We start from the raw sequence: 21,405 nt of genomic DNA on the forward strand, positions 1-21,405 counted from the left end.
TACAAGCTACACCCAACAGCATTACACATTTATAAAATTAACTAGGTTAGCCGGGCATGGTGGTGCACACCCTGTAGTCCCAGCACTTGGGAGGTAGAGGCAGGCGGATCTTTGTGAGTTCAAGGCCAGCCTGATCTACATAGTGAGTTCCAGGACAGCTGGAGCTACAGGGAGATCCTGTCTCAAAAAGACCAAAATAAATAACCATTGTTGGAATATAGAAAACTAAGTATTCTTTGAATTTCTAATAGCAGTATTGTTTTCTCTAATCATATATGCATTTATTTTACTATAAACATGTATTTTACATTCTTCCTAACAAAAGGCAGAGAATGACCCCAAATACACTGGACTGCTACCAGGTTATATTCACAGAATTTTAACATAATATGCTGAGCCAAAATTGTTGGCTTTACTATATTAATGAAGTTCACAAATAGAGATCCATAAGTTTGTGCACTACTTTCACAGGCAGCAGAGCCAGATGGCCTCATCTCAAACTAGCTGGCAATGATATCTAGGTCTACCTAAAGCTGGTGAGCACCATGCTTAATTTTTCTGCCTCAGTTTCCTCATTTGCAAAGGGACTAGTGCCTGCCTAAAGATTCAACAAATTTTGTACCCTTTACACACCTCTTGATAAGCCCAATTTAATTACCAGATCAGGAAGTTCCTCTGAAGACAGAATCTGCCATTTGGAAGTTGTTGCTATAGAGAAGGCAGAATCTGCCATTTGGAAGTTGTCACTGTAGAGATAACATTGGCAAGACTACAGATTATTAGGGGAGGCAGGAGTTCATTTCAGCACAGCTTGAGACAAGAACTCAAGAGGAGGCTGCAACAACAATGTAGCAAGAAATGAGGAAGACTAAAATGGTGATAATCAAGAGAAGCAGGAAATGGGCGATGCAACCTTGATTACAATGGGCTGTTGAAAGGATTCGCAAAGTCTTCCTGGGTTTCAGGCTGGGGTGGCAGTCTCATAAACAAGACATCTGTATAATCTGAGATATCCCCATGAGGAAGCTGTCCACTCAGGAATGAATTCAGCCTCATGGAGAGCAACAGGAATTGAGTGGATGGGAGCACAGATTAGATTGGCTTTTATCCTTTTTGAAGAGACCAGGTCTTCAGAATCTTCCATGGCAGACTAGAATCCAGTATCTAATGCAGTTCTGAGCATTAAAAGGAAATCAGAGTAAAGATTTCAACCTTGCACTTAATGGTGGTTTGTTGCAGGTGGCTAATGTTTCAAAGGTAGAACTATTTTCTCCTTGATTTTGATGGAAACATGAACTCAAATCCCTGGTGCCACATCTCCCGTAACAGCAGAATTGCCAATGCTAGGCCCTTCCTCTGGCTCCCAGGGACTTAATTTCCCCAGGGAGCTATTGTGCTTATTCAACTTGAAGACCTTACAGGAGGAATCAGTTATTTCTCTCTGGAGTCTTATGAGAACAACCAACATTGAAGTAAATAGTCACTAAAGAACAACAGAGAAAAATAAACAAGGTTTTAGAGAGCTATTGACATCTCATGTTAGAAAAGAAACACTGGCCAAATTTCCATACAAATTATAAATTACAATCTGAGGGTAATGACAATGACATACCATCACAGTTCCTACCCATAATCTACATAGGGATTTGTACACTATACTTGCTGTTCCCAACGTGGAGGTGTGATTCATTGTGTGCTGGCTGGCTAAAAACTAAAAATTAGAACTAGGCCCAGTTCTGCCAAGTCCTGATGCTATGATCTTGGATATCTTTTTTTGTGGAATGTAGGTCAATTTCTTATTTGACCTACTGTTCCAGTATTCTGTGATCAAAAGGATTTCATGGTACTCTGAAAAAACATTACAGCACTTGATAACAATCTTCCCATCATTCAGGAATAGCATCTGCTTAGAAGGCCCATCAGCTATGTTAACAAAAATCAGTATCTTCTTCCTAATGATAAAAACCATATAGCATACCGTTTTTAAACATCTAGCTCATGCTCTGTTCATCTGTAAAATTTTTTAAATGTTTCAAACCCAGTACATCAAGATGTTTTTGAAGTGCTGAAGATGAAGCCCGCAGTCTAAGTGCTGTACTTCTGAGCTACACCTTAGCCCAATTAATGTCCTTCAGTGTTATTTTTGCAGCTTGCTGTTTTTTGAGACTGTGTCTATAATGATCTTCCTACCTGAGCCTCCCAAGTACTAGGACTACAGGCATGTGCCACCTTGCCTGGCAGTCTCTTCACAAACAGAAAAACTGAGGCTCAGTGATGTAGTCAAGGTCTTGTGGCTGGTAAACCTGAAAATCTATGTTGTTTCAACAAACAAGTAGTTTCAAATCCAAATGTATATCCTGGAAAGAACTCCAGACGTGAGGAAAAAAAATGAACTATTAGCATCTTCCAGAAACCCAACCCAGTGAATCTGTATTCCTCCAATCTATTTCCTACATAGTTCACATACCTGATCATCTGCAAGGCAGCAAACCCACCAGTTCAAAACCTCCTAAGTCATGTCTTAAGCAAAGCAGATTTCAAAGGACACTTGAAAATGTATTGCAAAATGTACAGCATTTATTCACATACAGACAAAAAGGCACAAATTCTACTAAATAGTTCAACAAAAAATACAGCTGTCCTCAACTAGTTTTATAAATACTTTCAAAAAGAGGGTAGAAATAAATACAGGATTGGGCCATGTGATATAAAATAGTCATCTCTACATATACTTTAATTTCTGATTTTAACTCTTCATGCACCTTTTTTTTTTTCAATTTTAGCTGAATGGACACCAAGCTAGGCACATAGTGAAAAATCTCTGTACAAGGTTACAAATGTAATGACAAATTTGTCCATTTTTTTAAAATAATTAAGATTTTTACACAACACATAAAACCCTTCATTTAGATTTTGTGTTTATAACCTAACAAATGACATTCCAGGCAACTTTACAAAAGTTTAACTAGCCTACATTTTGACATAATACACTGATCATAATCAAAACTTCTTGGTCAGGATGCACAAGGAAAGATTAAAAAGAACAAACAAACAAAAAGCAAATGACTCCATACTAAAAGAATGCAGGTGGGTAGATAGGCTGCCACTGCTTATGGCTGCCTCATACAAAGTTCCCAGCATGACATGAAACTAACTTACAAAGCTATCATTACACTGTCAGAGAAACCGTGCTCTATACCATTTGCATTTCAAAGCAGGAATAAAAAGTGTGGGCTTTTTATTTTTTGTGTTTTGTTTTTGTGTGGGATTTTTTTATTATTTTTTTGTTTTCATTTTGTTTTGTTTTTTGGTTCAGCATAACTTGGAACATTTGAAAGCTTTTCAACCTAAATGTGGGGAAAAAATAGGTAAGGCATTATTTTTGCACAAAACTAGCATTCCTCATAGTGCAAATGAATCTGGTGCCTCTTAAAATGGTGAGAGGCCATATACTCACTAGATTAATTTAGGTTTTCTTTCTATGGCTTCACAAATTATCCCTCTATAAATTCTACTCTCACCCAGAGCTGTTGCTGTAATCAAAAGATAATTAAATAAGAGTCCAACCTTCTCCTGTATCTAGCAAAAGGTTTATGCTCAAATGCGAAACACTTAACTTTTAAATTAGGCTACGAGTGAAAGTACAACTTGGATTCTTAAGAACCTTCTAATATCTGTAGCAACAAGCTGACCTGGACAGTAGTTTCAAAAGGAGCCACATAGCTCAAAAATAGTCAATCTAAAACCTGGGTCATTCTTTCCCTCCCCTGAATTAGCTACTACAATGTACTGGAAAAGTTAAGACTTGGTTTGAAAACATCATACATACAATGGGATGCATCAGATCTATCATTTGATCATCTGATAAAACTTGCATAGCAAGATGGAATTCAGTAAGCCTTTTTCTGTTGTTGACAATCATCTGGAAGACTTGAAAGTTTCTACAGAACTCAAAGCATTGCTCATTAAGTATCAGAATATCCCTGCCACATGGAAACAGATGTATAAATCAGGAATCTGAACACTGATTTAACAAACTCTACGGGTAGTTTAGGGGAAATTGGGCTTATTCCAGATGCCCATAATTCTAAATCTCATTGCTATTTAAACTTTCCTTAAGGATGATTCACAACTACATTGAATTCCAAAGAAAATTAACAAGACTTAACACTATCCACTTGTCTGAATACATACTACATGAGTGTAAAAACAACATTGTACTCAAATTTAATGCTAAATTTATTATTGCTGATAACTTTCTAGTTATTGCCATTTGCAATTCGAAAGTCCAAGTTAACAAATTAGAGTTTAGAACTCTGACTCCAGAAAATCCATTCAAGGGCACACTCTGACTTCTTTCTTGTATAACCTTGGTCCATGTAAGAACTTAACTGTAACTTATTGCCTTTCTATTGTTTTGAAAATATAATTTTTTCTTCTCTCTCTCACTCTTTTTTTTTCCTTTTGCTTTAAGAAATCCGCTCGTGGTGAAAGCCTGGATTCCCCAACATATGCGCTAGTGGTTGGCTCTGGGAGGTACGAGTCACCAGAGTCTAGAAGTTCATCACTTGAACTTGAGTAGTCATTGTATTCTTGGAAGCCAAATGGCAGAGTACTGGCAGTGGCCATGGAAATCCCAAGCTGGCCCAAGGGTCAGCAATTAGGGAAATGGAAGGTCTAGAGTACTGGTTTAAATTGGACCTCAGCTGCCCCCTCACAGACAGAACTTTCTTAACAGCTTTCCTCTCCACCAGTCCTATGTTCACAACCCATACAGGGGCTTCATCTGTAGGACCTTGTTACACTGACCCTAAATCACCACTCTAGCAGCTCTGTCCCTCACTCTTCCAGTAATGACCATTTTGTAAATTATCTTCCCTGACTGCCGTATGTACAAGAATCCCTAGTGTTGCTGGAGCTTCAGAGCTGCTGCCATCTGCTGCTCATGCCATATAAAACCCATAGGCCAAAATGTGTCAGTCCTAGAAAATAAGCTTCATGGGCTATAAATGATACATGAGAGTTCTATAATTAGTATTGATACAGAATTATATCTGATTCTATATTCAGATATCCAAGAGTTTGTGCTTTGGGAAGAACGTAGAGGGCAATAAAAATTCACAATGCTTATTTAAGCCTGGCCCTTTTTTTCATGTTCAAGTTCTAATCTTAGCAGTGTCTTGTGGTTACAATCTATTCTGTTTCCTCAACAAGTTGCAAATAACACAAATTTCCACAACAATGATTTATATGACTTTGGAAAAAAATTCAAATCTGAATTGTAAGTAAATAGATGTTTTGTGTAGCTCAGAAGTAATGGGTTTCTGCTTGTGCCCGTAACAGAGCTCTCCTCCAGCACGGCCAGCAACAAACCACATGCTTCTGTGCCTTCTGTTTCATCAAGAGGCCAAGATGCTTCTCCTGATGATGTCTGTCCTCCTGCTGATAGTGCTATTGGCATGTATACATTTCTTCTCTGATGCTTCACTCTCTGAGTCACTCATTTCCACATCAGGGGCATACCCGTCATTCTCATTGTCAGATTTTAATTTGCTCTTTGCCCTATCCTTGGCTGGAACTCGGCCTAAACCCAGATAGGGGTAGTCTGAGTGCTGGTGGCAGGCCCCTTCGTGGACCTCTCCTTGCTGCTGCCGTTCCCCTTTCTTTGGAATCCGGAATCCTCCCCAGTTTTTCACAGGGCTGGCAGGTGTGGTAGGCACTTTGACTGCAGTCTGATTGTAGCTTACTTTGACTAGGGAACCATTGCACTTGGGCACAATCTCCTTTCTAGTGCCAGGTGCTGACTGCCCCACTCCAAAAGAGATGGCAGCTCTTGGGTTGTCCAGATGCCTCTGGGATGTGTCTGTGGACCTGAGAGGCTTGTGACTCTGTTTAAAAGATTTGTCCTTTAAGTCTCCTTTAATGAGCTCACAATGAAAACGATTGTCTCTTCTTTTCCCGTGGTCTGGCATCACCACGCCATTTTTCTGTTGTGCTGATGGTATGAGACGTGCATCTGCAAAAGTCTTTTCAAAACTGAGAAAACTTTCTGGAACTACCAGCCCTTCCCTTCCACCACACAGATCTGGCTGCTTTAGTGGAGGCCTGCCCTCACTGCCAGGGCTACTCTGCAATGGATCTCGCTTATGGGATTTTTTCAGTGAATGAACCAAGGAAGTACCCATTTGTTTCCTGAAGAATGCAGAATGCCACTTCAAGTCCTCTATCTTGGGAGCATTGGGGCCCACGGAAGGACTGTTGAATAAAAGCATGTTCTCCAGAGAGGAGGAGGAGCAGGAAGAAGAAGGCACACCTATGAACATAAAACCACAAGGGAAAATTAGAGCAAATCCAAAATAAAATTCTAGACTTGCCTGAAGCATCGCTACACAAGCGTCATTACACCCCTTTATAAAATTTTGTTTTTAAAACAAGAATCTAAATCTGCATATTCAGTAGACTACATTTTTCCCAAAACCACCGAAATATAAATTAGCATGAAACTATCTGTTGAAGGACAAAATTCAAACAAAATAATTCATCTGATTTTTAAAAGGGAATCCATGCAGAATCCATCTAATGGCTGCCACTTAAAGTCCTCTAGCTGGTTACAGAACAGATTTCCCCATATACCACAGTTGCCATCCATCATTTTCTTCCCTGAGACTGATTGGAGATTCTAAGCATCTTTTTCTAAAGTATCTATGCCCTCTCAGGGCCATTGAGGATAAATGCACATAAATATGTACTGTTTACAGTAATTCTGGACAGGTAGCATTTGAGAAATATTCATATGAAAAAATATGTATGGGATATAACTTGTCACCCCAGTTGAAGATAAATTGATCCTTTTAAAAATTTTTTTATTTTATTATTATTTTATGTGTATGAATGTATGGCCTGCCCATGTATGTAAGTGCACCCATGTCATGCAGTGCCCACAAAGGTCGGAAGAGGGTGCCGGATCCCCCTAGAACTGGAGTTACCAATGGTTGTTAGCCACCATGTGGGTACTGGGAATCAAACCCAGGTCCTCTGTAACAGCAGCGAATGCTTTTAACCCCTGAGCCATCTGTCCAGCCCCCAAATTGGTCTTTTTAAAATGTAAATCACAAAACTAAATTTCACAGCATAACCTAGTAAAAACTTAATTTTCATGAAACTCATCACCTGCCAAGAACACTGAAACTTCTTCACACTTGTTTTATATGTTAGTCAGGAACCACCAAATTTATTTCATACCCACAAATGAACTGAACCAAGTCTGAATTACTAGAAGTTGCATCAAATATACCACGTTTCCTCAAGAGTCTCAAGACTATCTACAAAAAGCAGTTCCCATGCTTCTATTTCATAAAGGTATAAACCACCAAGAAAACTATGAAACAAGAGCCCGTATAAGGCCTTACTGCCCATCAGACATGGATATGTAAGCACCACAGAAGAGGCCCTTCCACAGACTAATTAATGGCTTAGAAATGCCTGTTTTCTCAAGCACCAATCACTAGAGTTAATCTTCATGTCACACTTAAAGATGAGTTTTGTTTACTGAAATTACCTATCATAGGAAAATAAATATAATTAGGGCCCAATATTGCCTGAACTATGATTTCCATTTACTTGACTTGGAGCCCATGCCTCTGAAATGTTATTCTTGGGGATCACCCCAACTCATTCTCAGAATCACAAGAGTTTGAACTGTGAACTCTATGGTAATCTCCCATGGAACTCTCTCATAAAACAGGAGAGTTAAGTCTACAATTGAAAAAGGAAGGGGGAAAAAAAATCCATCCTAGAAAGTTTCAGCTACCATCCTACAAAAAAAAGTAAAAGTTTCAGCTGCTTATACAGACTGTCACTCAGAGTGAGGGGAAGATTTATTTCTCTTTTCTGGAACAGCAGTAAAACTTACCACTTTGTAACCTGGCATGGCCTAGAATTCATTATGTAGCCTAGGCTGGCCTTAACTTTTGGTAATCCTTCTGCCTCAGTCCCTAAGAGCGCTAGGATTACTGGCATGAACCACCATACTGAGCAGTAGTAGGATGTCTGAACACAGAATTACATTGAAACCCAAATACTTCCTAATCTTATGGAGAACCTCCTTCACTCATCCAAATAAAAACCTCGGCCATGAAATGCAAGCAGCTGCCTGTAACGTCCATCAGAAATGACTCAAGAAGCCATATGAAAATTTTCCTTTATGGGTAATCATTGATTCCATAACAAGTCCCAAAAGCCTCAAATGGCAAAACTCCAGTCACACTGCATTAACAATCCCAGACAGGACCAGCTCCAGAAAGAATCAGAGACAGAAGTTGACTTTAAAGAATGTACGTATACTCAACTGTTTTTACCTGTGACTCTCTACCTGAAATATTTATTTTCAGAGTTCTACACCTGAACTCCCAAATTCCAGATAATGAAATACACCTAATACATCTGGAAAATGTTTAATCTTCACAAGAAAATATCTAAAATAGTTTCACTAAATTAATACCAGTAAAAGTATATAACAATGGAAGACTATTGAAAATTGCCCTCAGTATTTTTTGTTCCCTCTTGTCACGTGTATCTAGTTATAAGCCAGTTTGAAATTCAGTATAACAGGTTCTAACAGCATCTGTGTTGTATGTATGTCATAATTATCCAGAGACAAAAAAGCCACAAATTCAGAAAAGGGAGAGTAAATCAACCATAACACTCCACATAATAAGTACCAAGAGTGTTGACACTGTAACTTTAAAGACCAATCCAAGGTAAAGACACTCACCCTCTTCCATTAAAGACCAGCCCAAGACCCTGACAGGTCCCTGAGTTTCCACCTCATACAAACTCACATGAACTATCTGCTTTCTGGGGCTTGTGATGACACAACACGTGATTCTACATTAGACCTCTTACTGACCAAAGGAAATCCGAGAGGTGAAGCACTTGCCCAACACTACACTTGATTTCAAAGTAGCATACTCTAAAGGAAATGTGTACCCTAGACTTCTTTTTCCTGTTTGGCTAGCCAGAGCAATGTAAATAGAAGACACTAAATAAATAAATGCTCAGTACTCTCATAAATATTCAGAATTCCATCTACACCCCCACACACACCAAGCCACTGTCAGTGTTATAAAATGAACATGTGTGGTAGGCCTTAAGATACACAATGTTTACAACATTAAGTAGCTCCGAAGACTAGACAATGCATAAATCTGTGTAGTGGCCCCTGTTTATCAAGAGCACTACATTATGTCATCACTTTCACTTGAATCTCGTGGCAATTACAAGAGGTATGAGAAAACTGGAGAAACAAGATTTAAGATTTATATTTATGTATATTTATATTTATGTTCATCAGTAGGAAGAAGCTCAAGGACTCAAACCCTATTTGAGGCCAAATTCAGCTTTTCCTCATAACATATAACAGCTTTTCCTCTAATGCTTAAAATTTTCTTTAAATATGAACATCTGTGCTACTTAAATTTTTCTATAGGACAGATAAAAGAGCACCTTCTCCCCTCCATTCCCCTGACCCTTAACTACAGGATTACAGGATTAAAAACCCCTACCTACATTTTGACCTACCAGGGCTTAATGCATACCTGAAACTCTTTCTTGCTCCAAGAGCTTAGTGTAAAGACTGAAAATCTGTTCCTGGACTTTGCACACAGATCGCTTAATCTTTTCTCTGCGGGTCACCATGTAAGTGAGGTTCCGAACCTAGAAAATAGAAAAGATTTCTAAGCAAGCAATATGGTAACAGTATTTCAATCCTTTCTATTTTTCTTTACCTGAAACAGAAGTTCTACTAAGGTCTTGACACACATTTGAAATAAAAACCATTCTTTAAGTATTTTACCCTGTATCTCTAGGACTATTTATTCCCCCTTGGTGCCTGTGGCAGCCATGGGAGTGCAACACTGGAGGAGAACACAGGCAGAGAACCCTATTCTTCTATACCAGCCTGCCCTGTGGAGGTAGACCTCCACTGTCCACTCAGGACTTGCTGCCTCATGCCAGAGGGCTCTGCTTACCAACAGTATCTTCTTCCCAACAATCTTATTGTCAGTGGTTTCAAAGCAGTTCAGAAGCAACCTTGCTCTACTTGTATCAGGTATCTTCTGAGGGTTGACCTTTATAAGCAAGGGACCATGGGCATCAGGGAAGACACCTGCATGATCAAATAAGCTATTTGGTTGATGGACTCTGCAAAGACTGACTAGAGGTTGGCAAGTATGCAAGTGCCTTTCCTGCTTTGCCAGTGATTTGTTGGCTCAACATCCCCAGTCAACCTACAGATCATTATTTTAAAACTGCTACTAACCTCTTCCTGGTTCCATTGAAACTGGAAAGATAAAGAACTGAGATCTCCACTTTACATCTGATGTGAGAGCCTGCTTCAGATCATGTACATATCTACTACTCCAGTGCTCGGTAGCTAGTATTTCTGTGATCAACATTACCTGCTTTTAAAGTCACCTGTTGTCACTAAAAAGCTAGTCCCTAAACCTAGCTGATCCCTCATTCCTAAAACGTACTGGTAATCCTCACTCAGTTACATGGGCCTGAAGACAGAAATGAGAAGTGTAGCCAACTGCTTAACAGTTAAACCTTTCTTCAGGGGCATGTATATAATACCTCAGCAACCTCAGTGGCACAAGTAGAAAATGACCGCATACTCCGCACCAGCTATCATTAGTGGCATGCCCACACTCCTGAAAACTACATCCTCAAGAACAGTCCCTTCCTTTTCTTACTTTAAATGGAAGTTCAAAGGTCACCAGCCTCTTCTTTGGCATGAGCCATGCAGTTCTGCACTCTGGCTTAAGCAGATACCTCCCCTCAGTCTTCAGACCTTTCTCCACCCTCTCAATCCCTGCAATGTTCAAAGCAGTCTGGTTTGCATGAGGTCATGAGATATGGAAGAAAACAGCACACATCAGCTGGCTTTTACATTTATGTCATACTCATCTGTTCTACAAAACACTGCTAGGCTTTGCCTGACCCTAACTGATCCACTGTCAGGGTCTTCCTGTCTATTTCTACGTGAATCCCTTATATTATCTTAAAAAATGTTTTTGATTAAAGAAATGAAAAGGAAATTTCCTTGTCTGAGTATCTAATGATGTTATTGTACCCATCTAATTCCTTCTGACAGTCACACAAGCAAGGAAGTGGGTATCTTTCACAGAAATTTTAACCAATGTGGGGATGAAGGTGGCTAACAGACTATTTTCTTTGATAAGTATTATTCCACCCAGGTGAGTAGAGGTGGAAGCCAAAAAAGTGGGGTCATACCTAAATCATCATCACAGATTCAAAACTTTAGACAACACAAGCCAGCTTTTACACTAAGATGAAGATTCTGACTTCTGGAAACAGGAAATGGACATCCTAGGAGTACTGAGTTTGTGTTCATATTCAACTTGGATAACAAACACATCACTTAATCCATGAAAATAGGGATGCCAAGGAACCTCAACTGTTAGCTTCAGTATTTCACCCAGGAAAAGCTTTATACTAGGACTGCTAAATGGGAGAAACCCTTTATTTCCCATGACTTTTAGATGAGTAATATCTAAATAAATCCATAAAGCAAAAAGGTTATGATTTTCAGTTGTGACCAATAAGGCTTGCTTAGTACAGCTCTGACTGACCAGTGTAGAGCTAAATACCTCAAACAGACAAAAAGCAGTCCTCAAAGGCAGGGAGCTCTCTCTGTCTAGAGAGCTTAACTGACACCACTCAGCCAGCCTGCCTTCTCCTTTTCTCAGCTGTCAGCACCAGGTATCCAGGCCATACCTCCCCTTAAAGTGGTTCCAAAAAAGAGTTCTGACCTCCACTTCTAACTCATTTGCCCTTCTATTAAATTTTCAGAAATGTTACTATTGTCAGGGACTATACTCAGAACCACTGTCCTAAAGAAGTCAGGAATAGTTTCTATGGGTTTTTTGAATCCTAAGCACTGCTTGCAACACTAAAGCTTAACGTGTTTTGTTCAGGGAACAACTGTAGTAGCCTCAATTGCGTTTTCAAAAGACCATTCCACTGAGTGACAAATGAGTAGGACTGTCTCCACACTAATAGGGTGCCAAGGGAGGATGTCTTTATTCAAGCACGTACTCATTTTCTGTGCTGTGTATTGCACCTTTCTCAGAAGACATTACATAGAGGATACCCACAAGAGTGAAGTGACGGCCCTGGGAACTTGAAGTGCCACCTGCCATATCACCAACTGTCTCTTTTAGAGCCTTCTGATATCCATTCATGTCATCTAACTTTCTGATGCAGAACTGGTACCCAGGTGTACAATGCCCCTGAAGTGTTTATTTGCCAGGAAGAGCAATTACCATAATCACCGAGTCATCTGCATTTCTAATGAATACTACTCACTTGTCAGTTCAGGAATGACCACAAGCATTGATTCCACTCACATGTATTAACTGGTTCTTGAGTGCCTGCTGGGTACTGATTGATGTTAAATGAAATGGCAGAACACTATTGAGAAAATAAGTTAGGCCCTTGCTTGGCCTGACACACTTTATAATTGCAAAATACTATACAACCCTCTGGGGCCTAGCCAAGATTTCAATATTTGTAAGGCTCTAGCATCACAGCCCTCATGGCAAATTTGAGGAAAACATTTTCATCATAAGCACATTTTAAACTGCCACTGAATGCACTATAATCTCTTATAATAAAGGTAATTCCACCCCCATACATACACCTTTCTTATGCATCGTAGGTATTACTCTACTTAAAAAGCAAAATGACGACTCCAAAAAAAATGTTCAGAATTTAATTATAAGTATGTTAATTTCAGTAACTTAAGTACAGAAAAGAGTTAGTACACCACAAGCATTTTCTACACTTTTATTTTGTGGTGATTGTGAAACACACACAGTCAAAACATGAGACTTCTCACCCTTCCCTTCCAAGGACTATCTGACTCCATGCGCCCCAATTACACAGTTGTTGGGTTAGGATGATAGCCTCTCACCAGAATCCCTTATCAGTAACATGCCACACATCCATGTGGTTCCTTACACTCAACACTGGGGGGCATATGGGAGCCTCACCAACCTGCTCCTGTCCCCCCTTAGCCCAAAAGCATCCACCTTGCCCAGAATGTATAATCTAATGTGATCTAAAGAAGGGATATCACAAAAAGTCAGCATTAGCTGATGTACTAAAAGGGCCTCTAATGAGCACTTGATACTTTCACTATCCCATCTCCATCAAGGTGGTAGAAGCCTCTTTGTGACAACTGGTTCTTTAGGTTAAGGCAAGCTATCCTGCCCTGCCTACACTCTCACTTCAAATCCTCTCTATGAGTCAGATTCTCTCTGAGCAGATGAATCATTCCTCTCTAATAAGTGAGGAGCTTGGGGGAGATAAGCATTAACTGTTTGAGCCACTTGGGTGCCACAGGCTGCTTCAGGCCAGAAAACCTCCATCCCATCTTTGCCACACTAATGAATTTAATCGGTAGCTAGCAGTCAGGGGAGTTGGTGCAGAAGGTGCTGAAGACAGATCCCCAATTAGTAAGCCTCAGACCAAAACTACCTAAGGGAGCCAGAGACCCTGGGGAGAATAGTCCACTCTTAATTATTCCTACAGCAGGAAGAGGGAGACTCCAGAGGTCATGGAGAATGGGGGAGGCACCAAGCAGTAAACAGCTGAGGGAACGCCAGCAGCTGAGGCTCCAAGGCAGTCAAAAGCAAACCAGTAGTGTATCATAAATGTCTGTAGTGTGCTAAGCATTGCTAGGGACCCCACAGACCTGATGCCCCTAGTACACCAGAAATCACACCCACACTCACAGATAGAACCCAGACAGGGACACACAAGCACATGCACGTGCGCACGCACACACACAGTATGTACATAACTTCAGTGATGACTTAGCACCTCAATGCCAGGAGTGTCTTCTGTAACACATGTGTGTGTGAGTCCACGTATACAAATCGGCACCCAAGCCTACTCTGCTCCACAACAGAGCTAGGAATCCCCTAAGAATTAGCCTAGAAGCAAAGTGGGGTAATGAGAGGCAGTGCTTAGCTCTCCTTAATGAGCCCTTCATCAGCACCTAGGAAGAGTTTCCCCAAGTTGAACAAGAGATTTCCCTACTACTGCCCCTTCCCCACAAATTGAATACATTCCAGTTTTCAAAATCAGGCTGTAAACAATGCTGAGTCAAGCCCTTGGTCATATTCCTGGTGCTCAGTTCCCTCCAGTTCTACAGTGAAGGGGGAGAGGAGTGGGAGGCACACCCCATCTGATCTTGCGGAACAGTAAAGATTAATGGGAAAGCGTTTAAGAAAAATAATCACAAAGAAGCTCCCACTCTGGCAGTCTTGCAGATTGCAGTGAGTTTACCAGCCCATAAACATTATCAACCAACACGACCTCATGCTGTGGTGTGTACAAGGGTGTAAGAGTAATGACTGGCTATCATTTCTTGCTCTGGCGAGCGCTCGCCTCTTTGCATCTTCTTCTCTAAGTCACTATAAGGTGTCAGTGTCAATCATTACCCTCTCCAGGTCCTGCCGCAGGTGCGTGAACAGCTGCAGCCTCCTAAACAAGACATCCTGCTCCCGCTTGGCTAGATTGTCCTCTTCATCTTTCTTTGGGGTAATCAGGGGTTTGTTGAAATTGACCTTCCTCTTCAACTTCCAGTACTGGTACAGGAAATCCACTACTTCCTCAGGCAGTCGCAAGGCCCTGGCCACATCCAACAAGTTGACGAAGGTGTAGAACTCATCTTCCAGCTGCTGCAACTTCTGCTTGCGGACACTCACCCGATGGGCCTCTTCTTGATTCTGCTCAATGCTGGCAAAGGGCTCCAGAGGGTTCCGGGGGGAACACTCGGGGGCCCCATTCTCCTGTGTGGCCCCATCACCAAGGCCCTCCTCAGGTTTCCGATGCGAACTGTGCTTTGGGCAGTAGGACTTGAACTTGACTTCATCATTCTCTGCCAAGATGGTCTTCATCTCCAGGCCCTGGTCAAAAGCACAGGTGACATGGAAGGCTGTACGGCAGTTCTTCACAGAACACTGGAAAGAACACAAAGGAGAGTATACACAGTTATGGAACAACAGCAATAGAAGCTCCCAGTGCTGGCCACCTCCACAAATGACAATAAAGGACCTTTTGCACATGTGCTGTGACAGAAAATCTTAACAAGGATTAACCCTGGCAGATCCAGACAGGTTTGAAGAGAAGGCTGGGGATGCCAGGGTAAAGCTTTCATAACCCAAGCTGTAGCCTTCTTAGAATAGCAGCTGCGCTGAAATCTTTTTTTTTCAATGTGTCTTGAGTGTCTACCTGCAAGTTTGTATGTGCACAGTGTGCATGCCTGATGCCTGGAGGACAGAAGAATGGTGTCAGATCCTGTGGAACTGAAGTTATGGATGGTTGTGAGCTGCCATGTGGATACTAGCAAGAAACCTTGGTCCTCTGTAAGAGCAGCAAGTGTTCTTAACCACTGAGCCACCTTTCAGCCCTATTAAAATCTTCTCTTGGATGTTCTTGCAAAGGACCCAGATTCGTGTCCCAGCACCCACATGGCGGCTGACAACCATAACTCCGGTTCCAGGGGATCCGACACACGCGCTTCTGACCTCCAAGGGCATTGCAAGATACAGGTGCACTTACACACATGCGAGCAAGACACTCATAAAATAAAAATAATAATAATAAAAAAAACCTCTTAACAGGAGCACAAATATACAAATGACTTGTAGGTAAAAGTACAACAACCCTCAAAAGCTCATGTTCAAAAGAACATGTGCTTATATGCAGAGTATACTGAGGCATTAATCTTGTTATTCTCATATAGATTTGAACTTAGCTTTATGAAAACTGTGAACAAGAATCCTCAGGACAAGTGATTCCTGGTCAGTTTTAAAATGACTGAATCCTCAGTACAACCTCCAGCTGGGAAAGGTCCCAACTCAAGTGGGCAAGTAGAACCACACTTCCTCAAAGCAGCACCCAAGGAGCACCAGAGGAAGGTAGGAAGAGAGACAAGACAACTCTAGCTCAGGAACGATGGAGAAAGGTCTTCCTGATGTGTCGAATCTCCATAATGCAGAGGCTCCTGTGAAACCCCAACCATTATGACCTATGCAACTGAAGGGTGGTGGTGGAACCTACAGGGATTGCTTCCTGTGGGCCACAGGGAGGTCAGCCCAGAGGCTGGGTCTCACCAAGCTACACTAAACACACTGCCTCCTCACTGCTTGCACAGGGCTACAATTTAAGGCCTTTGATCTAGACACAAGCCTCTGGCCAACAGGAACAAAGTGATTAACTTCTCCCTTCTGATCTCACTGTGCAAACCCCTAAAAGGAGTTCCTTTCGGAGGCTAAAGCCAGCCCCTTAAAAGCAAATGCAATATGTGAGGCCAAGGGATCCTTAGGGCATGCCAGGGCTGCACAGAGCAAGGATCTTGTGTGCCAGGCCAGCTGAAAAGCTTAATTAAACTCATTCAGCAGACCCTGCATCACATAACACAGAGGACAGAGGCTGGAACTGAGTTTTTCCCTCATCATTTCAGCATAAGGCATGACTCAGTGCCAACCACAATTTCATCCTTTACTATAAAAACCCAGCCCTATTACTATCTCCCATCCCAGTTACCTAAAGTACATGAACTAAAATCAATCTGTAACTTTATAAATAATCTCAATTCCAAGAAATATGTGAAATCACCTCTGGTGACAACACATACCATACCTGGCCACTATCACTAAAAGACAGTGCTCCTCGCCAAAAAGGAGCACAAAGCCAAATGGGAAGTTAAAATGGGAACAGATGACTGAAACACAATCTGTGTTTGGCTTAAACTACACTTAACCCAGGCGTTCTAACCTTAAAGAGAAATGAGCTGCAGCAGAATATTCATACAGACTTTGAAAAGATGCCAAATGGCCTTCCTCTGGGTTTTCCTATTCAGGTTGACTCAGCAAACAGATGTTACAGAAACATAAACCAGAGCCTTCCCAGCTGCAGACATTTCAGAGAGGACTTCATTTAATTTAAAAAAAAAGAAAAAAAATCAATCCATTCTATGAAGATATTGGGGGGGGCGGTTTGCAGGGATCAGCCTTCTTTGGCCCATCTCCTTCAAATTAATGTTCTGGGGAAAAGAGGTTAATGGCAACAAAAAAGTCATTATGTTGTCTCTCCGTGAAAGACAAACAACACCCCCACATTTGCCACCTGTTAAACTCCAATTAAAGAACAGGGTTAGTGCCGGGCATGGCAGCACACACCTTTGGTCTCAGCACTCAGGAGGCAGAGGCAGGTGGATCTCTGTCAGTTCAAGGCAGCCTGGTCTACATAGCGAGTTCCAGGCTAGCTGGGGCTACAGGGAAACCCTGTCACAAAAAGACAAAAAAAAAAAAAAAAAAAAAAAAAAAAAGAATAGGATTGTTATGTTCAGAAAGGGCATTGTTCTGTGCACAGAAGAACAGCTAACATGGAACACCACTGACTGCCATTTTCCCTGGTCTGCCACAGTCTGTTTCCCAAATAAACTAAACATGTACATGTTCACCTGCACACTCAAATCCTTTCTGATTTCTCTTTCATTCTTGCCCAGTCATAATCTCAGGCCAGAGGCATTTATCATTTTAGTTTCCAACAGATTCTATTGACATACAAAGAATCACTTCTTTATAGTCCCTGAGCCAAATTCTCTCAGCTGTCTCATGCCCCACCCTCCTAATATTTCTGTTAACATTTTAAAACCTTGAACACCAGTAAAAGCAGTAACAGTGAAAAGTAAAACCACTTTGGACTTGTTGAGAAAATGAAAAGAATTTAAAAGCACCACTCAGTGGTTCTGATACCTTACTGAAAGAATCACTTAACAGCCAAAATATAACTTAGCTCTGCCAAATGAGGTTAAAACTTAGGACCACACTTTGTGGAGTTTACATCTATGCCAAGCTGTATCTCTACATGGATACAGAAATTGCCCAATGTTTCTACTCCCAGATTTCAACAAAGAAACTAAAAATCTGGGGTCTGTGCTAGATTCATACCAAAGGTAGAATCGGATTTCACCTTTAAAACATCAGCCATACCAGGCCTTTCAAATCATGACTAGGTATCAATGTGAGACTCAGAAACCAACTACTCAGAGTTTTAGACAACCTGAAAAAAACAGCACATGGTCAACACTCCTTAATTCTACCTACCTCATGACTTCCTGCATTTATCTGTATCTGACCATGCAAATGCAAGCAACATTTTACATGCAGGTTAGCTCTCTCAATAAACCAGACCGTTTTCAGATCATGTAACTTATGCAAAGAGCACACAAAGTAGGAACTTCTGCATGCCAATCTATCCATCCAGTGTTACAGCAATCTTACTTCTCCCCGTGTGAAAGCATCCACCTGCCCAACACCTCAGCTACCAGCATTCTGAAGATTTGCATGGTATACTGTAACTACAACTGGGAAGGTGGGCAGCTTTCAAGTGCACAGCCAAGAAATGTCTACAACTCAGACTCTGCAGGAAAGTCTGGCCTGTGAAAAAGAGCTGGTACTACTAGACTTAAGGCAGACAAACTGGAACTGCCTCTAGGCCCAGGCAGACTTCTAGATAACCTACCCTCTCCCAACACACTGATGATGCACAAAGCGCCTCCACAATGAAGCCATTCTTACTGAGCTGTTACCTGTATGGAGGCTCCAAACTTCTCATTGCAGAGGCTACACACAAGCGCCCATCGACTGCTAGGGATGTGAGACACCTTTGTGATGGGCTCCATCTTTTCAGGACTGCCAATGCTCACCTAGAGACCCAAAATAGCAAGAAGAGAACCACAGGTCATCAGAGGTGGAACACAGACATCAGAGTGTAAAGGTCTGTTGTTTCTCTGCCTGAGGACAGCCCCAGGGCTCAGCTCTGAACTAGGTGCAGTAGAGCCGAGAGCCCAATCCTCATCTGACACCAACATCCCAATCCATACAAACTCATCTTGGAGTTTCCACCTTTCTCAAATATCAAATCTCTGAACTGACAAAAATTTTGTTAAGACTAGAAACCTGTCTTAAATCCTTAAATAATGGAGTTAAATAAACTATACTGAATCCCTGTTTCTCATTAAAGAAAACTATTTTACTCCATCAGAACATGTGACTACATTCAAAATAGTATTTATCTACTGAGATAAATAAGGTATTGTGTTTAGCCTGAATCACCAAACTGCATCTTGTTAACAGCAAACTATAAGGTTCAGTGCTATCAAGACCTGAATCGTGAAAACTCAAATGCAAATCATCCCTAGGCAATTTTCTTCAGGAAAAAAAAAAAAAATGCACCAAATCACATACCAAAAATGCTGGGATTTGAATCACAAATGATATTCTCATCATAAGCTATGCAAATTAAATTAATCAAAGTCTGGGACTGGAAATGAATTAGATCAGATCTGAAATTAACAAGGTTGAGACTAAGAATTTAAATACAACTCCCAGAAGTGTGATCTGGTGCACAGTGGTGTTGCATACGTGGTTTGCCAAACACAAAGATTGATGAGGATAGTGGCATAGCAGCAGGCCCTAGCTGTGAAGGCACCAGGCCCTATGAGCGGTGTCAACCACATAAGGGTTCCCAGCAATGAACAGGTAGAATGACTTGTAGACACACCAACCTGTCTAGGTCACTGCTATTTTCAGGTAACACTTCCAACAAATCTACACGCCTATGTCAGGATGATGGGAGCAGCTTTGGGAGCAGAAAAGATAGCAATTCAAGGTGTCTGAGAGCCAGCAGCTCCACTGCTGCCTGACATTTATGCATGACTCCACACCCACCTGTCCAATCCCAGTTGAAAACGAGGACCTTCTCAACTAAGTGCTGTTAAAAGCCACACTTACCTCAGGGATCCAAAGGGCACAGCTGACATGGACCCACTTGGTTCCACTGCGGGTGGGTTTCATGGCTCCACCTTTCTTGGGACACAGCAAGCATTTTGGCTGAACTCCCAGGGCACATGTCCGGCATAGCCAACTGCCCTCTGGCACCTTGAGGATTCCATAGCAAGCCTATAAGGCCACAGCACATCCCCAAAGGAAAAAAAAAAAGAAAAGATTTATTTTTCCTATTTTATATATTATTAATTTAAAACCACATAGATTTCTGCAGAACTACCACTGACACAGACACGCCCACAACCCACCCTTGAGAAAAAAAGGCCACCTCCAAGCACTCACGTGACTGAGCTCCAAAGACAAACTGAATGTTTATTAGGTGGGCCTGCAAACTGCTTGAGGAAAGAAGATTCTAAAATAACCAGTGCTGCTGTGGTGCAGCAAAGGCCTATTCATACAAAGTTTCCAACCACTGAGCAACAAATGCTACAACCTCTCTGCAAAGTCAGAGCATGGCACACTAGTCTGCTCACCTTTCAACAGGGTGGGATACAGAGCAAGGGAGAAAACAAACCAGTGAGAATCTCACAGAACTATTAAAGACGACGGCAGTAGGCAGGAAAACAATCTGAGGGCCCTCCACTGCCCAGGCTGGACACATTCACCCAACTGGATCCCAGCACCATCAACATGAGCAAATAACCACAGGAAAATTAGGCTCTCCAGACAAGGAGAGTGTGATCTCTAGCTGATGTGTAATACAAAGCCTGTTTTGCAAAAGATGGCAAAATTACACAAGACAGCACAAACGGCAGAAATCAAGGCTTTTACAAACTAAACTCATTAAGATGGTTTGAAGAAAGAAAAAGGCAAATGTTTCAATAAGCAAAGAAGAAACAAAACCACAACAGTACCAGAAGCACATTCACAGAGTACTTTAAAATCAAAAATATTCACAACTTTATCCTTACATGAACTGGAAGTCAGGAAGTTGAGAGTCACAGGAACATAGCTCTTATTCTCCAGACATTAAAAAAAAAAAAAACAGCCGCTGTGCAATCTGAATGCCCAGGACACAGAAAGGAAACCACAATGAGAGTTGAGCATAGCAAAGGAACACTGAGATTGGAGCCCTAGGAGTACTACAGCAGTGCCATGAATAAGCTACTGTCGACGAGACTTACTGGAGAAAAATTCTTGGTAACAGGCCTAAATGGCACTATTAAGGTTTCAAATACTGTCTACAACATTAAGCATTCTAAAGCTGCCTTTGAATACAGAATTTCATTTACTGGGAAAGCATATCTTAACTATGCTCTAAAGACAACCCATGGGACTGGAGAGATGGCTCAGTGGTTAAGAACACTGGTTGTTCTTGCAGAAGACCTGGGTTCGAATCCCAGCACCCACATGGCAGCTAACAACTGTGCGTAACTCTAGTCCCAGGGGATCCGACAGCCTCTTCTGTCCTCTGCGGGCATTGCACAACACAGGTGCACTTACTTACATGCAGGCAATA

General features: G+C 41.5%; 1 protein-coding gene across 8 annotated transcripts in view; it reads right to left on the reverse strand.

Annotated features, from left to right (window-relative positions):
* Positions 1–2,555: 2,555 nt before the first annotated feature.
* Positions 2,556–21,405, reverse strand: part of Jade1 (jade family PHD finger 1) — a 60,314-nt gene continuing 41,464 nt past the window's right edge. For all 8 annotated transcript variants that reach the window (XM_008830268.3, XM_008830286.3, XM_008830276.3 and 5 more), the window contains exons 7-11: positions 19,893–20,060; positions 18,689–18,805; positions 14,529–15,050; positions 9,597–9,714; positions 2,556–6,313 (exon numbers count right to left, since the gene is read on the reverse strand). In XM_008830268.3, the coding sequence (XP_008828490.1) occupies positions 5,400–6,313; positions 9,597–9,714; positions 14,529–15,050; positions 18,689–18,805; positions 19,893–20,060 (1,839 nt within the window). In that variant the 3' untranslated portion in view covers positions 2,556–5,399. The remainder of the gene's footprint in view (positions 6,314–9,596; positions 9,715–14,528; positions 15,051–18,688; positions 18,806–19,892; positions 20,061–21,405) is intronic.

The sequence above is a fragment of the Nannospalax galili genome, unplaced genomic scaffold, assembly GCF_000622305.1.
Source record: "Nannospalax galili isolate Female #2095 unplaced genomic scaffold, S.galili_v1.0 scaffold1631, whole genome shotgun sequence".
NCBI lineage: Eukaryota > Metazoa > Chordata > Mammalia > Rodentia > Spalacidae > Nannospalax > Nannospalax galili.